Below are 19541 nucleotides of genomic sequence, written 5' to 3' on the forward strand. Positions count from 1 at the left end.
AGGAGGCGGGGGGCGAGGGGCCAGAGGGGTAGCAGCTGCCCAGCACTGGAGGAAAGGGGATTTCTTTGGAGGGAGAGAATAAAGGCGGAGGGGGGTGGGGTGTCTTCAAGCTGCCGGGCACGGAGAAGGCTGGGGGAGGGGTGGGAGATGCGGGAGGGTGGGGGCGGGGCTGTATAATCCACCAAACCCAACTCCTCCTTTAGTGCCAAACTGGGCACGTCCGTCCAGGGCTCCCCTGCCTGCTTAACGGGCCAGAGCCGCGGAGGGCTGTCTCACGGGAGCCTTTGGGAGCTAAGAGCTGAGCTTTTTGGTGGTTGTGGTTTTTTTTTTTTTTATGAAGCAGGTGCTCCAGATCCCACCTGTGACAGCCCAGAGGGAGTGTAGGTTAAGAGGAGGCTCAAACCCCTGCGCCTCACGTGCCCCAACAGAACAACAGAGGCTATTTTCCAATCACGGTTCTGGTTTTTAATGGAGTGGTCCCTTCCGGCCACAGAGGAAGGAAGAGGGACCATCGGGTAGACAGAGTCAGGAGTCATGGAGCCAGGGAGCCAGAGGCCCTCCTGACAGCGCAGCGGGACATGTGGATTGATTACCCGCCCCCCACCTCCATGATCAGTAGGGAATCATTACAGAAAGATCTCCCTGTTCACAAAACTTAAGACGTCACAGTGGATTTTCCCAGAACACAGTATTCACATTATTGAAAACAGCTTTTTAAAAGACAGAGAGCTGAACACATAAAAATAAATAAGGGCATTCCAGGGTGCCAAAAGCCCAGAGTAATAAACACATCCATTCTCAGTAGCAGGAGCAGCTTGGAGGCCAGAGATGTTTAGAGTCTTCGAGGTCCAAGGTGGGGTCCAGGGGAATCTGGGCCCCGTGAGATGAAATCTAATAGCAGCAGCCTGAGCCCTTTCAAGTCTTCTAGATTCCTAGCAGCAACTCCGACTCCTGGAGGCTTGGGCCAGGTTTGGAGGGTGGGAAAGGGGAGAGAACCTTTGAGGAGATAGAGGTTGTGTTCTCTTACCGCGGAGATAAATCAGGATGGGTACCCCCTAGGAGACCATTCCCAGGACACCCCGGGCACATGAGGGGGTGCCACATTCCAGTTTTAGTGGCAGGTGGGGATGGGACCTGTATGGGGAGAGTTTCCATCCCCACCTTGGCAGGAAGTCACCATGCACAAAACTTACTCAGTGCAAGAAAAGAGACAGGCTCTGAGAGTGCTCTTTCCTGACGCCTGTGGCCCTATGGTGTGAACAGGAAGGGGGCCACCTGGACTGGCCCCACGCCTTCCTCTCCTCGCTCTCTGCTAGCTTCCCCTCTACTGTCTTCTCTGTTCCCCAGGGCTGAAGACCTGAACCCTCCCTCGATGTGCTTTACTTGCCCACTTCCCATCTAGCCCTCCCTAGGGCTCAACTGCAAACCACCTCAGCCTTCCTGGCCAGGAGGCTAGTGTTGGGAGTGGGGGACGTGGCAGTGTCCCCTCGGGGTGCAGCCAGCTGCATTTTAGAACCTGCCCAGGGCCGGGCAGTGCCCACCCTCCCCCCCCCCCACCCTCAGCTGAGCTTGGAGCAGACCCCCAGTGCCTGTCGGTAGGCCTCTGTCACCTCCTGGCAGTCCGTCAGGGAAAAGCAGCTATCCCCCAGGGGGTCCTGCCACCAGCGCCTCAGGCCCCTGCTTCCAGGGCCCTCTGCGGAGGGCTCCTCAAGCCCCATGAGGTTGTCCACAGACACACAGCCCCGCAGCAGGGGCTCGGGGAGCCGTTCAGGCAAGTCCAGCTGGTCGAATGACTCAGAGGACAAGATGCTGTCCTCACTCATAGCCCCTGAGGGGCGGCTGGCCCGGGCCAGAGGGTGAGGGGAGGCCAGTTCGTCCAAGGAGCCGAAGGCGGTGGGGGTTGGAAGCTCCAGGGCCGTGCAGGAGAACTTGCCATTGTGTTTGAGGATGCCTTTGCGATGGAGGGGCAGCCCTGAGGTTTGGGGGGGCTTCTGCTCCTCAGAGCCCCCACCCACAAACACGTCCCCTGCATCCAGGAGCTCCCCAGACTCACTGGGCTCAGGAGAGGAGTAGTAGCCAGATTCCCGCTGCCGTGACTTCTTGAGGATGCCCTTCCTGGGGAGCAGGGGGCCAGCCTGTCCTGGGTCTGCGGGGCCTGGGCTGGGCTCAGGGTCTTCCCTCGCCGCTTCCAAAGAGGGCAGTGCCTTCTTCTTGAGAATGCCCTTGGGCAGCTTGAGGTTGCCCCTGGCAGGGCGAACGGAGGGGTCGTCCGCCAGGTCCCCCTGGAGAGACTGGGCCATGTCGTTCTCCTTACGGGACTTCTTCAGTGAATGCTGGCGCTCCAGGCCTGGGGCAATGCTGCTGCTGCCGCCGCCGCCGCCGCCACCGGGTGCATGCTGCTTGAAGAAGCTGCAGACCTTGGCCCCGTTCTCCAGGAGAGGGCGGGAGGACCGCCGGAGCCAGTCAGCCATGGAGGCCCGGCCAGAGTCGCTGCCAGGGCGCCCTCCGTCGTGCAGAGCTTCCTGCTCCCCCACACGGGTGGCGTAGCCCCAGTTGACCCACCAGTGACTGGCCACATCCTCCAGGGTGGCTCGGCGGGTGGGGTTCACCATTAATAGCCACCGGATCAGACCACAGGCATCTGGAAGACAGAAGACGGGGCTTCAGACTGGCAGCCATGGGAATGGGCACCCTGCAGCCCCCTCTCACTGGTTCACCCTGATCTGTGCTAAGACCGTGCACCCCTGTGTCAGATGCATCTAGTCCCACCTGGGCGCGCAGATGCCACAGCCCGGCCAGCTCCCCAGAGTCTCCAGCTTTCTGGGATTGACTGCCCATTTCTCCTTCCTTCCCTCGGCCCCTCAGGACCAGGGCCTCTTCTTTAGCCTTGCTCTACGTTGGTGTTTCCTCCCGGAAATGCAACCCTGAGGGGAGAGGCTGTGCTCAAGAGTAAACCAAGGTTCTCACACCCTTCTTCCTGCCCTCTCCACCGGACGTGAAAGGACAAAGAGACTTCTAAGGATGAGCCCTAGAGCAGTCGGGAACGAGGTGACTGCAGCAAAGAGGATCCAAGTTAAACCATCAGAAGCACTTTCCAAGTATGAAGCAGCATGCCCATACCGGAGAGAAGGGATGCACTTCCCCTCTGGGAGTTACAGACCCTGGAGGCAGAGAGAAGACAGCAGGTGGGGGGTGGGCCTCTTCACTTCCCTGCTCCTGCCTGGTGCCCACCTCAGGAACAAGGGAAGGACACACGGGGCCTGGAGGACAACACCTGCACCTCTCACTCACCGGAGGGTTTAGGCGGCTCCCGGTAGGACCCGTTGCTGATCTGTCTCACCAGCGTCTTATGGTCCTGCCCGTCAAAGGGCATGGTGCCGTGCACCAGGATGTATAGAAGGACACCCAAGGACCAGCTGTCCACCTAGGGAGCGAGAGACAAAGAGAGAGAGGGTCAGCGAGGATGCCTGAATGCTACCAGCTGGAGGGCATCCAGCAACACCAGAGAAGAAAGAGGTACACGCTGGAGAACTCAGGGGGCCGGGGCATCTGAGGACCACCTCCCTCTGGGACCCAGGAGCAAAGAGGGTGACGCTGTAGAGGGACTGAGGTTCAGGAGGACAGGTGTTGTCCATCCCCTGCAGGTAGGAGGGGTGGCTGCCAGCGAAAGCAGTGGTGAGGTCATCCCTTCTGGGCAGGATGGGGTGGTGATGAGAGAGCCCAGCTCTCAGGGAGCCTAGCCAGGTGCCAGGAAAGAGAACAGCAACTAGGAAGGTGAGGGGGCACAAAACCAGACTGGGGAGTCAGCAGACTTAAGTTCTCGGCCCAGTTTTGCTGCTCCTGCTAGGACCTGACAAGTCCCGACTTTTGTGTGGAGGGTGGGGGTGGAGTTTTGTGCTCTGAAGAGGGGAAGAACTGGAAAGCCAGCCCATCTCTCTCAGAAAATCTAGAGGCACCGTCAGTGGTGGAGGCAGGCTGCGGGTGGAGAGCAGACACTCACCTCCGGGCCCGTGTAGGGCTTCCCGTTGACAATCTCGGGCGAGGCGTACAGGGGGCTCCCACAGAACGTCTGCAGGAACTTGCCATGGTGGTAGAGGTTGGAGAGCCCGAAGTCCGCGATCTGCAGGAGTGGGTCAAACACAGGCGGGGGTCATGCCAAGGCCTGGCTTGTTCTGTAGCTCTCGGCCCGCCCCTCTGCAGATCCCAGGGAAATCTAGGCCCTCGCAGAAGGAAAGGGGGCCGGGACCCCTGCCCCCCATGGCACAGACAACACAGCTCAGGCCCTGCAAGAGAGCACCTTGCGGAGCTTGTGTCAGTGAGGAATGCCTAGGTGTGTGGAGGCTCCGGGGTCCTCCCCGTTCCCCCGGCCCCTTGGCTGAGATGCTGGACCCCCACTCCAGGGATGCACTCTCCTGCCTATAAACATCCTCCTCACCCGGCAAGCCCACCTTCCCTGAGACCTCCTTTTCCCACAAAGCCCCACCGTTTCCAATGGCTGGCGGTAGTCCCTGCTCATCAGTCTCCCTCCTCCTATTACCCTGTCAGCATGTTCCCCATGCTCACCTCCTTCTGCCCCTACCCCTCCTGCAGCTCTTAGCACAGGTGTGACCCAAGGATGGGACTCAACCGACACTTAGTGACTGAAGGAAGTGTAGGGAGAGAATCGACTGCTCATGCCAACACCATGGCTCTCCGAAGCCAGCCAGCTCCATTAGTGATTACTGTGCAAGGGTTGGCCGGCCCTTCCTAGCAAAGGGCTCATCTCTGCCCATAGCTGGGCAGGAATGTAGTGGCAGGAACGTGGGGTCACGCCAATATAGCTAAGAAGCAAGGGTGAAGTCAGAACAAAGATCAGGGCTGTGGTTAGAGCCCAAAAGGAAGAATCTTCTTGCAGGACTCCCTGAGCCATCTGATACCAAGGGCTTGAGAGGCCCCAGGCCTATCTTCTCATTCCCCAGAGAGACTTTTTCCCCCAGCTAACCTCAGATAGAAGCAGAGGTCAATGCCCTGCTGCTTCCTGCCTCTTCACCCCCAGCAGAGCGTCATGGGTGCCCAGGGTGGGGAGGGGCTGTTTATGAAACTCTGGCTCCTTCGTTTATGGTTTTATTGGCCTCTTATCAAGCAGTTACCATTTGAAGCCCATAAAGAGGCAGATGATTGGTTCAGATGGAAAGTTCGTGCCTGTCTGGTTATGTGAGTTTCCTGGCTCTGCCTCCCCTCCCCCTGCTTAGCATCAAAGAAAGCCCCACCTGCTCTGGGAATTGGCTGGGTAAGGGGGAATAAACTCAGTGCCAGGGTACTTCAGGGCATGGGTTCAAGGGCCACTGAAGGGAAGGAACTGTGTGTTGGGTTCAGGAAGATTCTGAGGAGTTGTCCTAGTGCAGGGTCGGAGCCCTCCCAGGCACCTGCAGGGGCCAGCTCTTGTCATTTCCCCCTTCTATCCCTGAGATCTGAGTTTATGCCATCAGCACCTCTCGGACCTCAGCTTAACTATTTAGGCGTGGGAATTCAGCAGCTGCAGGAGGCAGAAAGCTGGTGCTGGGGTGCTTGGTCTATGGAGGAAAGTGCCAAAAGGGCTACCGAATGGCAGCAGGTTAATATGTGTGTGTATGCGTGCAGGCAGGTGGGGAGAACTGAGGCCATGGCCCTCTCTCCCTGCCAGGCCCAAGATTGCATTCAAAAGCTGACCCTAGATCTAGGCTCCTATCAGTCGGTTACATCAAGAGCACTGGCTGGGGAATCAGCAGACCTTGGTTCTAGCCCAGACGCAACCACTCCCTTGCCATGGGACCTTGGGTAAGTCACCCCTTATCTTGAAGCCTCAGGTCTTCATCCATAAAACGAGGTACTGGAAAGGGTAATGGCTGAGTTCCCTACCGGTACCAACATCTAAATCTGAGCTTCTAGAATCCCCTAAGTGCTTAGAGATAGACACTTGACAAGGAAACAGGGCAGAAAGGCTGGGGTGGGGTAGGGGGAGCTGTGGGAAACAAAGAAGTGCGCTCACCTTAATATTTCCATTGGCATCTAAGAGGATGTTCTCCAACTTGAGATCCCGGTGGACAACCCCATTCTGAAAGAGGGAGGGAGGAAAGGGGGTCAGGGGGAGGTCCCCAAGAGGGACAGGAGGACATGCAGGCCTAGTCTGGAAAGTGAGGTCAACACAAAGGGGGCCAAGCTGGGGGAGCGTGGGTAGCTGGGAGGACCCATCTCATTGGAACAGAGTTGGACGGATCACAGAGCCTTCCACCCCTTGGGGCCACTGAGAGAGAAGCCAACATCCCCAGGCCCCAGAGTCCAGACAGAAGTTTGCCTCTGCCTCGGTCTCCCTGTGGGATCCTGGACGGGTTGTGGATCTGTCTGGTGCAAGCCAGTCCCAGAGCCCCAGGGACCGCCCCTTGGGACGGGGCACGCGGCGGGGGGGCGGGGCTCACCTGGTGGCAGTAGTGCACGGCCGAGACGATCTGTCGGAAGAAATGGCGGGCCTCGTGCTCGCTGAGCCGCTGCCGCTCGCTGACGTAGTCGTACAGGTCGCCCCGGCTGGCGTACTCCATGACGATCACAATCTTGCTGCCATTCTCAAACACTGCGGCAGAGCAAGGTGGGACTGTCAGGCCTTTCCAGAGTGTGCTGCCCCCCCCACCCCCCGCTGGCCCCAAACCAGACAGGACCTTCCTGCAGTGATATCTGCTCACGGGATGGGACAGGGGCGAGTAAGGGCAGGAACATGGCTGCTGAAGGAGCCACGAGGTGAGGCCAAGGGAACTGGCTTATGCTCCCTCTCTTTGCAAGTTCAGGCTTTTGAGGATTCTTTCCATTTATCTATCTATCTATCTATCTATCTATCTATCTATCTATCTACCTACCTACCTACCTATCTACCTACCTATCTACCTGAGAGAGAGAAAGAGCAAGGGGAGGAGCAGAGGGAGACAGACAAGCAGACTCCGTGCTGAGCACAGAGCCTGACACAGGACTCGACCCCATGCCCCTGAGATCATGACCTGAACCAAAATCAAGAGTCTGACGTTTAACCTACTGAGCCACCCAGGCACCCCAGGCTTTTGAGGATTCTTAAAACCAGCCTGCAAATTCCCAGGAAGGCAAGGACATCAAGGGATGAGACTAAGTCATGTCCTCTGGCTCAGAATCTGGTACTTTGTACCTTGGGATGGTGGGCAAATCTCGTCCAGATACATCAGTAAGAATTCAGGTTTGGGGTTTGAATCCTGGTCCCATCACTGACTAGCCAGGTGACCTTGGCAAGTTATTCAACCAGTGTGCCTCAATTTCCTCATCTGAAGAGCGGGATATAATGGTAACCTCACAGGGCTGGGGAAGACATAGAGAGAAGTCAGGGATAGCTCCGGGGCTGGCTGAGCAAGCTAGCATGGGGTCTGACATATGAGCAAGCACACAATAAATGGTGCCTACTGTTATATTTATGATCAGCATCCTCGTGCATAAACTTGAAAAAGAATGCCCATAATAATGTTTGCCTCAAGGATCTGAAGAGGGATAAAGGTACTTGAATGTGGTGTGTAAACTATACAGTACCATGGAAGACTGAGCTGGAGATCTAGTACCCTCAGCATCTTTGACTTCCTGGCAATAAGCCCATCCCGGCTCATGTGCCACTCAGGCTTTGTCCTGGCTCGAGCTGCCCAGAAGTGTAGGGAAGGACTGGTTCATCAAACTGGCTAGGTGTGGTCAGAGCGTGTATGTCTGTGACATTACATCTCTGTGTCAAACGAGTCCTAGGAGTCTGGCTTGCTGAGCCAGCCCCAGAACTACTGCTGTCTAGCCTGGGAGAAGGAGCAGAGAGAGGACGCTTCTGCCTGAGGAATCCCGGGTGCCAGGCGATTGGATACATGGCTGGGAGAACTGTGCTCTTTTCCTCTCCCACACGGGCAAGTGCTCCTGATGCATGGTGGCCCCGTCTCCTGGGGGGTACCCAGGTGAGACCCTACTCCCGTGGTCCTCCAGATGTCTGTAGGGGTGCGTGCCACCTTTGTGCCATGAAACTGGAGGTCAAGAGCTAGCCCCGGTAAATTCTGGAGAGCTGCTATGTTCCTAAAACTGGAGCCTCCCCCGAATCCGTACCTCCTGAAGACGAGGGCAGGCTGGGGATGGATGGGGAGGGGGTGTGCCTGTCACACAGTAACTGTGACACCCCTACCTACAATCGTGGACTCTGAGGGGCAGGAGGATCCACATCCTAAGCTTCAAGACTCAGTTCCCAGAGGTAGCTGGAGGTATGGGCGTAGGGGAGAATTCACGCTTTCTCTCTCTCTCTGCCCAATCACCAAGCTCAAGCTGGCTTAACCAATACTCTGTCATCTACCCACTCTTCCCTTGGGGAAATACAGAGAGCTACAATTAGCCTCCTCACCCACTTGCCTGGGCTCCGTGTGGCTAAGTGGACGTGCCCTTAGTCTTCCTATGGACAGAACCCAGGAAAGCCTTCTCCCTGACTTCCCACCAGGAATATTCAGACGGAGGGCAAAGCTACAGGCCGTCTTCCCTCCCTCCTGCTGCTACTGCTACCCCTGGTTTTCCAGCTCACTGATATTATGGAAAGGCTGGAATCAGGCGTGTGTGGGAGCATGCTTCCCCTCTTTCCCTCGTCACCCTCTCTTGCTCACTTGGTTGTCTGGGTCACAGGGAAGAGAGCAGATGGGGTGGAAAGCCAACACTGATGTCAGAGCAAGAGGAGGCTAAGAAAGATGAGGAAAGGTGGGAGCCAGCCCCATGGCAGGAATGATTCAGAGTCCAGGTCAGACTGTAGGAGGCCTGGCTCTTGGGACGGGTGAAGAATAACCTCCACGCACCTGAGACAGGTACAGGTCTATGTGTGTTCCAGCCTCCCCCAGAATGCTAAGGATCTCACTGGGTTGGGGAGGTAGTGTTCCATTATGGAAAACCTAACAATGACAACAAGAAAGCCTACAGTCCGTTGAGTTCCTCCCATGAGTGAATACTCAGTGACATTTAATTTGATCTTTGCAGCTACCCTGTGATGTAGGTGGGATTGTCCCGTTTTGCAAACGAGGAACTGAGGCCCTACCCAGAGCCTAGTTAAATTAGTTGCCCAAAGTCCTACAGCTGGGTTTCAAATCTACCTTTTGTCCAACTCTAAAGCCTGTGTCTTTTTCACTTCTTTGTATTCTCTGTTCTGACTGCGCGCGCGCACGCGCACACACAGCTTCGAATGCCCTGCCTCTGTACCTTCATGGATGGCAATGATGTGGGGGTGGTTGAGTGACGACATGATCTCAATCTCTCGCCGAATGTGCATCAGGTCTTGCTCATCTTTGATTTTGTCTTTCCGGATGGACTTGATGGCCACCTGGGAACAGAGAATGCAGGAGACTGAGGAGAAAGGTCTGGCAGGTAAAGGCATCCCTAAGGATACTCTGGGAGCTCTGACCCTGGCCGCCTGCAGCTGTTACAAAGTCCTCAGTGTCGCGCACCCTGAGAAACCATTCCATCCTGCCCCAGGGTAGGTGACAGAGAGGCTGGAGAGCACCTTCTCTGGAGCACCTGGGTTAGGCGCAGTCCACACAGCAGGAAGGAGTATGGGCCGGTGACCTTATTCAGAGTCCACAGATGAACAAGGAAGGTACAACCTGCATTCGTAAGGCCGATGCTTTATGACTTACAAAGCAAACTTACCATAGGACACCACGAGGACAAAGGTTGGCCTGGTTTTGCTCAGCACTGGATCCCTGATGCCACACACAGTGCTGGGCACACAGGAGGTGCTGAACGAGCATCTGTTGCATTGTTACTAACACATCGGCCCCTCCAAGCCGTCCTGAGAGGTAGGCCCAGAAAGTTCCATCGCCCTCACTGGTAGGGGAGAAAACTGGGACCCAGGGAGGTTAAAGGACCTGCTCAAGGTCGTGCAGTGACTTACCGGCACAAACAGGAATGAACTTTGAAAACATTATGCTAAGTGAAAGAAGCCAGACACACAAGTACAGATGGATGATTCTTTTTTCCTAAAGATTTTATTTATTTATTAGAGAGAGAGAGGGAGAGAGAGAAGGAGGGGAAGCACAACGAGGGGGAGGGGCAGAGGGAGAAGCGACTCCCCGCTGAGCAGGGAGCCCCTGGGATCATGACCTGAGCCACCCAGGTGGCCCTGTTCTCCGTATAGGAGGTAACCAGAATAAGCAAAAGCATGGGGCGGAAAGTAGAACAGCGATTCCTAGGGAGGTGGTGGGGGTGGGAGTGGGGTGGGGGGCGCTATTGTTTCATGGGTACAGAGCTTCTATGGGGGGTGATGAAAAGATCTTGGAAATGGGTAGTGTGGATGTTTGCATGACATTGTGAATGTACCTAATAGGTCACTGAATTGTACCTTTAAAATGCTTAAAATGCTAAATTATATGTTATATATATTTTTAACCACAAAAAAAATTATGAACAAAAACCCCACACCAGTCCCCTCAGTCTAGGTAAGGAATGTGTCCCTCTCTTAGCAACAACCAACCAGACAGTGAGAGTCCCCTGGGCTTTGCTGTCTCCTCGGCAAAGGTGCAAATACCATATAAGGATCTAGCCCGGGGGCTGGCAAGTGCGGTGGGCTCAGGAAGGGCGGGGTGAGGCAACAGGAAATGAAAGAAGTGCCAAGATGCCAGGCCAGCAAGCAGAACTCTTAGAGCCCGAGGAGCCCCTCTTTCTCTGCCCTGTCCCACTGAGCAGCCACCGGGGCAGAAAGAGGAGGGTGACAAGAAGCCTTCCCCGCCTGCGGAAAATGCCGCCTGGGGGACAGTCAGGGGACCTGGGGTCACTGTCCCGAGGAGCAAGTCCCACCCCCTTTCAGAGCCTCGGTTGCCTTTTCTGTGCAACAACCGGGGGGGGGGGGGGGGGGGGGGGGGGGGGGGGGGGGGGGGGGGGGGGGGGGGGGGGGGGGGGGGGGTTGCCACAGGGCCGGTCAGTTCCTGACGAGTCCCGTCCAAGGACACGAATGGTAAATTCAAGACTTCCTCTTTAGGGGAGGCGGATGCGTTGTGACAAAACCTGAAGGCCCAGACTGAGGGAAACTGCTTCTCATTCCAAGTCCCAGGAGGGTTTGCCTCCCCTCAAGGTTCAGAAGGAGACGGGGGAGAAAGGAAACCACAGCTCCAGGGGAGGGGCCTCTAATCCCCCCTTTCACAAGGCTCTGGAGGCAGACAATGGCTTCCGGCTCGCGGGGACAGCGCCGAGCAGGCCTGCGCTCCCCATCGGACAAGAATGCGGAACAGCCTTAATCCCGTAAGGGGAGCTGCGCACAATGGCCGGCCCGGTCGCCCCGGCAACCGGCCAGGGATGGCGTGCCCTCCGCCCCGCTCCTCCCCTGGAGCTGCATCCTTGAAAGAGGGGAGGCCCAGCTCTTGTGCCCTCCCGGAGCAGGGCAGGGAGGACAATGGCAGCAGGAGGGACCTGTCACCATGGAGCCTGCTCCCCAAGATGTGGGAGAGGCCCACGGTGCAGCTGCAGGGGACGGCGCGGGACGGGGCCGCCCCTCAGGGGCTTTCTTCGGGGACCGGCCCCGCCCCCTGCCCTTGTGCTCCAAACCACCCTGATGAGCTAAGCAGAAAAATCCCTGGCTTAGAATTGGACAGGGGGATGGGGATGGGGAGGAAGGGCCTTGAATCCTCCTCCAACGAGGAGGATTCAGCTTGCAGCATCAATCCTGCACACCCCTCTCTCCACACCCCGTTCTCTCCCTGAAGGGGAGATTTTATGGACTCGTTCTTCTCTAAAATTCTTTGTTTTAAAAATCAGACAATAGATAAAGTCCTATGAGCTCTTCAGATAAAGGGCCGTAAACATTGCGTTAATAGGTAGTAAAAAAAAAAAAAAAAAAGACCATATATAAATCACATATCTAGAAAATAAAACAGAAATAGTTGAGAGCTTAAGATGCACGTGTATGCAAAAACTAGGCATATTACAACTGTGTACACACAAACCTATACAGCAAGGAGATGAATTCATCACAGGCTTAGGGGGAGAGGTCTCACAAAGATGAGGCCTAAAAGAAATGAGGTTCCAAAAAAGAGGGTCTGAGCAGGGCTAGGAGTCCCTGGGTCGGTAGAGAGTATAAATGTTGAACCCCGAGATCCATTTCTTTCAACTATGAAGCCTATGATTCCACGTGAGGATTGTTAATCCTCAGTGAACGGCTCCATCTTCCTGCTAGCTCACGTTCCGGCATCAGGGGGCTAGGTCAAGGAGCCAGCTCCACCTGGACAACCTCCCCACCTCAAGTTACCCACATTAGGTCCGAGGAGACCACAGGGGCTGGCACTTCCTATGAAGGAAACAAGTTATGTCATCAGGCCTCCACTAGTCTCCAAGCAGGTGACATACAAGAAGAACGATGTGTCACAGCCCTGGGGGCGCTGGGCCACTGTTCCCAACCTATTCCTGCCCCACAGGACAGGCCCCTTACCATCTGCTGGCTAGTCTGTCATAGTAGAGGAGATACAGAAACAGCTCAGGCCTAGAAGGTGCTCAGCATACAGAAAGCATTCAACAACTGTTTACTGGTGAACACAAATCACAAGTCAGTAGTTATTGGCTAAGTCACTGGCTGGTCCCCTGACTGATGGGATGAACACCCAGACAAGATTTTCTGCCCTTCTTCCCAGGTATGGGTGGAGCCAACTTCAGTTACAGGATGAATTTGAGAGACCTTTGTTCTCATATTCAAGTTAGTTGAGCATCCATTCTCAAAGAATTAAAATATACTAACCAGAGCCAAGGAGGGGAACAATTGCTGAATGGATCTCCCAGAGGTAGGAAGGCCACGCGCCTAGAGACAATCCTGGTTCATCCTGGTATAATTATTAATAGAGCCCTTTTAGGGGCGCCTGGGTGGCTCAGTTCATTTAGCGTCCAACTCTTGATTTTGACTCAGGTCATGATCGCCAAGTTCTGGGATCGAGCCCCACCTCCGGCTCCGTGTTCACCAGGGAGTCTGCCTGAGATTCTCTCTCCTTCTCCCTCTGCCCCTCCCCCCACTCTTGTGCTCTCTCACTCTCTATCTCTAAAATAAATAAAATCTTAAAAAAAAAAGCTCACCCTAATTTAAAAAAAATAGAACCCCTTTTACTCTCCAAAGTAAAAGTACCCGAGTTAAGGTGATATGTTATATGGCCACCTTACAGTGGGGCAGGACACCCAGGTGCAACAATTATGTGATAATATAAGTGTGAATGCCAGGTCAGTGGAGTGGGGGTCAAGAGCCCAGGTATCTGATTATTATTTGTCCCTATGGAACCATGCAACTCAAGACAAGCCACTTAAATGATGTGGTTAACTGGTGTGGCTAGTTTTAATGTCCTCATCTGAAAAATGAAAGGGCATTTATTCTTCAAACATCTGCTGAACACCTACTATGTGCCTGGTGCTATGCTAGGTGTTGGAGACTTAGACAAAAAATGGGTGGTCCCTGCACCAAGGCCCTCAGTCCCGTGGGAGAACTGGCAACTAAATCTACTGTGATGAATAGGACAGTTGTGGTCCCTGCCTGCCCAGGGGCTTCAGGAGTGCTGATGAGAGCTTTCTTTGCCTGGGGGAGCACGGAAAACCACCTCTGGGAGAAAACTTCATCTCAGATATTGAAGGATGAGTGGCGTTTGCCAAGCCAAAGGGGGTAGGCTGGGAAGGGGCATATAGGGCATTATAGGCAGAGAGAAAGGTTTGTGCAAAGGCCAGAAAGAAAGGAACCATTCACGAATGTGTATATCAGGACCTCTAAGCTCCCTTCCAAACTCTAGCATTTTCTGCTGAGCTTCTTCAGAAGTGGGTCACTGGCTACTCTGCCAGGAAGGTGCTGGCCAAGGATTGTTGGAATGGGCTTGTTTGGAGACCCTGTGCTATGTCCGTGTTAACCTGCCGGAGCAAAAGTCCTATGGATGCTGGCCCATTTTGCAAAGACAGCAGGACTAATTCCCCCATCCCCTTTTGCAAATGGCAAATGCTGAAGTCCAAAAAGGTCCACTGACTGCCAAGTTTCCCTGACACACCAAGGCAGAATCAGGATGGAACGGTGTTGTCTGCAGAAGCTGCCATCTCAGAAGACAAAAGTTCCTTGCAGGTGCCTTGCCCTGCCTCGGGCTCTGTGCCTCCCACCCCTGGAGAAAGGAAGGCCTCACCCCCTGCCTTGGGCCAGGCTGTGCAGTACCACCAGGCACCCCATCCCTCTTAGAGATCCACAACCACACCGGGGAGATGGGTGTTGGGGGCTCAATTGGTTAGACGCTGCCTCCCCTGCAGGAACTCAGATCAGGTCTTAGAAAAAGAAGATCTAGAGGTGCTGGTTTCAGGTCCCAGGAGACAGGGTGCAAGCTGGGCATCTCTGGTCATAGCTATCACCAGGAATTGGAGCCAAGATCCTTGATTCCTCTCTGGCCTTTCATGGAGCACCTGCTGTCTGGGAGGCAGGGCAAGGAGCTGGAGGATGACCCATTTAGATAACGGAGGAGAGGTTAGGCTGGCCTGGGCTCGCCTGGGCAGAGTGGGAATGGGTCTGGGGGTGGCTCACCACCAAGCCTGCCAGAGACCCAGGCAGGGAGCAGGAATGGGCTCCGGGAATGAGGGGAACCTGAGCCACCTCCCCTAAGCCCCATGTTGTGCCCGCCCCCTCCTTGCCACTTCCCTGCCCACTCTGCCAGGTTGCTGGGCAAGGCGCTTCCCTGCCCGGTCCTCTTGTGTGGTTTGGCCACAGCCCAAGGACAAGAGTCGCCTGCAGCCGAAGCCTCCCTCCCTGCTGCTGAGCAGGCAGGTGTAGTCAGGGCTGGGAGGGCAGCGTCATGCAGAAGAGGACTTTGGTGGCTGGCCAGGCAGAGCCCTTCTCTGGAGCAGGGGCTGAAGGAGAGACTAGGACTTTGAACAAAGCAAAGACCAAAGTGGTTTGGCTTAGGGAAGCACAGCACAACCCATTCTCTTGCTCAGGGCAGCACAGACCCAGGATGGGTACCCCAGGAGAGAGTCAAAGCCAGCCTTGCTGGGATAAACACTGTGTGTGTCAGCTCCTTTGCTGAGCACTTTACCGATATGATCTTATGTCATCCTCTGAGAACCCCAGGAGGTAGGAAGTATTATAATGCCCACTCTACGGTCCGATTCCTTCACTGACAGAGGAGGAAATGGAGATACACAGAGGTCACAGAGCTCGTAAGCAAGAGAGTCTGAACCGGAACACTTACGGTCTGACTCTGAGCTACACAGCCTCCTTGACGAGGTCAAACCCAGGAATGTCATGTAGTTCACTCATCCAGGATCCCTCAACATAGTCAGCACATGTGGGGGTGGGAGTTCGTTCCCAGGGACTCTTCCCACCCTCAGCACTGCCTGGAGCTCTGGGAAAGGCGGCTTGTGCTCGCTGTTGGAATGACAAAGCACACAGAGGCAAGCCCGGGCTCAGCTCAAGGCCAACTCCCCGTCCAAGACTCAGTATTGGTCATCCATGGCCTGGGGTGGTCAAGTCAGGAGCCTGTGTTGCAGGCATGCCACTAACCAGCCACAGGACAAGTCCCATCCGCTCTCTGGGCCTCAGTTTCCCCATCTGTCGATGAAGGAATCAGACCATCTGGGTCATTTTCAAACGTTTTGACATCCCATGCAGCAGTCCAACATATATAAGACACAGAAGCATCCCTGTCCCAGATCACTATCCACTTGGTCTCCCCTAATGTTCCTCATGGCACCCCTTGGAGAGAAGACAGCCATGTAGATCATCCCAAAGGCTTTGGTGGATTCTACCATTCCAGGGACCCCAGCAGGTGTTTTTCTTTTGGGAGGAGGGGTAGTCAGGGGAGCTGGGAGAGTCACAGGAGGAAGTGTCATTTGGATACCAGGAATGTACTCAGAGATGAGAAGCTCCAGAGCAAATATTTGTTTTTCCTTTGATGCCCTCCTGGAGTAGCCATTAGTCCTGCCCACTTGCCCCTCCCTTGGGGCAGTCCCATCTGGCCCCTGATAATCTCATCTAGGCAGGCTGGGAAAGGGAAAAATGCTAGAAAGGTAGAGAGAATATTGGGATGGGAGCCAGGCAGCAGGTTTTCCTCTGAATCTAGCCCCTACCAACAACCTCAGTTCATTTTGAGGGATGTCATGGGCCATTTTCATGTCCCTCTCCCTCACAGGAGATCCTGAGGCACCAGGTCAGCCTCTCTTAAGGGAGGACAGTGAAGGGGCCAGAGTGGGGGTGGGGTGAGGAAGAAGAGTCCTCTCCAGAACGGAGAAGCCATTAGCCCCCAGGCAGCTACTCTCCAAGCAGGACGGAGACCCTGAGGAAGTTCCCTACAGAAATACAGGGTGGTCTGTGGATCAGGGTGGCCCCATGCCTACTGACCTTAGCTCCCTGCACACAGTGAGAGGCAGGAGGCCGGGGTGTACCTTCTGAATTCTCTCTGTTCTGATGTAATAAGAGCTGGAATCCCTACCTACAGCCACTGAGGTTTGAAAACTGAAAGCCGGTTTATCTCATTCCAGAATCAATGAGATCTCTCTCTCTCTCTCTCTCTCTCTCTCTCACACACACACACACACACACACACACACACACACACACACAGTGCTCCAGGTCAAGAGTCTGATGGGATCTCAACTTCAATCTCAATTTCCCAGTTCCTGGGCCACCCTAGGCCCCCAACCCAGTCTGTCCGTCAACAAGAGGCACATGCTGTTTTGCAGCTAAGCCCCTGACAAAGCCTGAGCCCAGCAGTCTCAAGCCTGGAGCCTCACTGGGCCCTCACATTTTAGAGAAAGAGAAAGAAAGGAAAGCCAGGAAGTACATGATTGCCCAATAGCTGTAACCTGGCAGCAGGCAACTGGGGACAGTGCCAGGCCTTAGCAGGAAAAACATACTCGGCCCTATTGATGAGGCCATAATCCACTCCCTTTCTCCAGCATCCACTCTCCCTCACCAATGAAATGACTTCTTGAATTTCAAACCAGTTACTGACTGCAAAAGCAAACAATCTGGGAAGGCCACCGGTCCCACAGCCCATGGGGTAAACCAGGGACACACAAATACACACGCATGTCTCATAAACAGCACCCAACGGAATTTTGCAAAACAGTCCCTAGACCACCTGCCCTAAAAAGCTTGTAAAAATGCAGGTTGGGGTGGGGGGCGCCTGGGTGGCTCAGCTGGTTAAGCGTCTGCCTTTGGCTCAGGTCATGATCCCAGGGTCCTGGGATGGAGCCCCGCATCGGGCTCCCTGCTCAGTGGGGAGCCTGCTTCTCCCTCTCCCACTGCTGCTCCCCCTGCTTGTGCTCTCTCACTCTTTCTCTTTCAAATAAATAAAATCTTTAAAAAAAAATGCAGGTTATCTGACCCATCCTAGACTTTGGAATAAAATCCTCTGGATGTGGAACCAGAGAAGTATTTCAAAAGAAGCACCCCAGGTGATTCCTATGCACGTTAAACACATGTTTGTTAACTAACTTTTGGCAAACTTGCTACCCTTTCAGGATTTGCCTTTCCAGATATAAATATCGGTTCTTACTGCAGTTTCTGTGTATCAGGATCAATTTAAATTCACATTTGTCGCTCATTCAATCTTGGGAGGGAGGCTGTGTTGTTTTTTTTTTCAGTTTTGCAGAAGGTGAAACTGAGTATAATGATACAATAAATTACTCAGTTCTCACAGATTACTACTACTATCACTACTACTATTACCTATGTCCTCCGACCCCACATTAACTGGACATCTTTCTGAAAAGGCTGAAAACCCAAAGGTATCCTGGGACACAGTAGACTTTGCACCAGAGCCTGGTTTCACATTTCCCAGAATAAAAAATCCATCGTAATGAAACTTGGAGTCAATTTTAGAGCCAGAAAGGACCTAAGTGTCAAGCCCATCTCCACCCCACCCCACCCCAGTGCAGATCTCCATGTAGGCTGGGCTGCCAGATAATAAGAACTGAGTTGAGGAACTGGACCTCACACATTCATCCAAGCACACACTCATTTACTAAACTCATACTAAGATCAGGCACCTTCTACTTCCTCTTCCCATTCCACTCTTTTGGATAGTACGCTCCAAGCAAAATTCAACCTAAGTCTCATCTTCTGTAGGGAGTCTTCTCAAGACAGGACACTATGCATCTTTTATGCACCCTGCACCAGCCGTCCGCCTCACTAACTGGGCAGTCATCGTATGCGGGCTAGTGTTGGGCTTCTCAGGTCCCATGCACGCCCCACCCCCGGCCCCCACCGCACACACACGCGCGCGCGCAGACTGAATGCTGGCCCCTCCACCGAGGAGGGCACTAGCCCCCGGCCCGGCCTGCATCCCTCACCGTCCGCGGCCAAGCCCCGCGCCCGCCCCGCGCCCGCCCCGCCCCGAGCAGCGCAGCGAGAGGGAATCGCACTTACCAAGCGCCCCGAGCTCTCCCGCGCCTTCTTCACCTTCCCGTAGGTGCCCTTGCCCAGGGTCTCGAGGAACTCGTAGCGGTGGCGCAGGTTGTGCTTGTGGTGGTGCCGCTTCACCGCCTGCTTCTTCATCTGGGGCTTGGGCGACTTGATGAGCCCGTCTGTCAGGGGCCGGGCAAGCTCGGCGGTCAGGGCGGGGGCGGCCGAGGGAGCCGGGCCGGGGCGCCGGGGGAAAGCCAACGGCTCCATGGCGGGCAGGAGGCGAGCGAGGGCGGAGGGGGAGCCGGCTGCGCGGGGAGAGCAGAGCTAGAGCCGGGGGTACACGACCCGCGCCCGGGCGGGGAACCCGCAGCTGCACAACAGCGCGCGGCAAGTCGCCGCGTTCCAAGTTGTTATAAACGCTCGGAGCCCGAGGCCCTGGCCACGCCCCCCCCGCGCCCATTGGTCTGCTCGCCGGCACGGCCGGCAGGGCCGCCCGCATTGGCTCGCCCGGGCCTCTGGCCCCGAACCTGCCCCCCCCCGCCCCCGCGCCAGCCGAGTCTGGGAAAGGTGTCAAAGGAGCCCCGCCCACCTGGGCCCCAGAGGGACAGGCTCCGGGGAATAGGAGACATCAGAGGAGGCTGCTTGGCTCGTCGGTACTGCCGGGGTCTGGAACCTTTGAGGGGCCCTGGAACTGCCTTTGCCTCTGAGCGGCACTCTGTCCTGGTTAGAGCCACCTGTCGTCCTCCTATTGTACTGTTTTCTCTGTTATCGAGGGGGCAATCTGACAGTACTAGAGGTCGCAGAAGTGTTTTCTCCATCCTGTCTAATTTGCATCTCCCAAGCCAAAATCTGTGAAGTCACTTGACCATTTCTTTCAGACCATAAGGGGGAAAAGGGAAATGGAGTGGGATGCAGGCAGACCCCAGTGAAGGGGGAGGGCTAGTGGAGAGCTGTTCCAGGGTTCTGAGTTCACCTGTCTTCAGTTAGTTAAACCTTCACTGGATCCCAGAAATGTGGTTCTGGAAAGTTCTTACCTCTTCATCAAAGAAGGCTTGTAGGGTTGAGTGGCTCCCTCAAGATGTCGTGGAATTTATGAAGTGTTGGAAGGAGGTGGAGCAAGGCAAAGGGGAATATTCATTCATTTAAAAATGCTTACACTCTGATTATTTAACTTCTG

At 55.0% G+C, this 19541-nt stretch overlaps 1 protein-coding gene across 2 annotated transcripts; it reads right to left on the bottom strand.

Moving 5' to 3' along the window:
• Window positions 1-442: 442 nt before the first annotated feature.
• On the bottom strand, window positions 443-18775 carry NUAK2 (NUAK family kinase 2). Of its 2 annotated transcripts, XM_025855189.2 has the most exons (8): window positions 18386-18775; window positions 9229-9349; window positions 6435-6586; window positions 6008-6073; window positions 4001-4120; window positions 3292-3424; window positions 2054-2641; window positions 443-996 (listed from the first exon to the last, which is right to left on the bottom strand). In XM_025855189.2, the coding sequence occupies exons 1-8, from the start codon at window positions 18629-18631 to the stop codon at window positions 833-835; spliced, it is 1590 nt and encodes a 529-aa protein (XP_025710974.1). In that variant the 5' UTR covers window positions 18632-18775; the 3' UTR covers window positions 443-832. The 2 variants fall into 2 exon arrangements, with proteins under 2 accessions (XP_025710974.1, XP_025710973.1); XM_025855188.2 differs by having other exon boundaries at window positions 855-2641.
• Between the last annotated feature and the right edge of the window lie 766 nt (window positions 18776-19541).

The sequence above is a fragment of the Callorhinus ursinus genome, unplaced genomic scaffold (genome assembly GCF_003265705.2).
Source record: "Callorhinus ursinus isolate GAN/ISIS: 27379988/994484 unplaced genomic scaffold, GSC_fseal_2.0 scaffold57, whole genome shotgun sequence".
Classification (NCBI taxonomy): Eukaryota; Metazoa; Chordata; class Mammalia; order Carnivora; family Otariidae; genus Callorhinus; species Callorhinus ursinus.

Bases quoted from the DNA above. Each gene is read 5' to 3' on its own strand.
- NUAK2 (XM_025855188.2), bottom strand. From the start codon at position 18,631: ATGGAGCCGTTGGCTTTCCCCCGGCGCCCCGGCCCGGCTCCCTCGGCC. The intron at 6,587-9,228 runs GTACAGAGGCAG...GCTCTGCCGCAG, and splicing joins CATCATTGCCATCCATGAAG to TGTTTGAGAATGGCAGCAAG. The intron at 3,425-4,000 runs GTGAGTGTCTGC...CTCGCTCCCTAG, and splicing joins AGCCCTACACGGGCCCGGAG to GTGGACAGCTGGTCCTTGGG.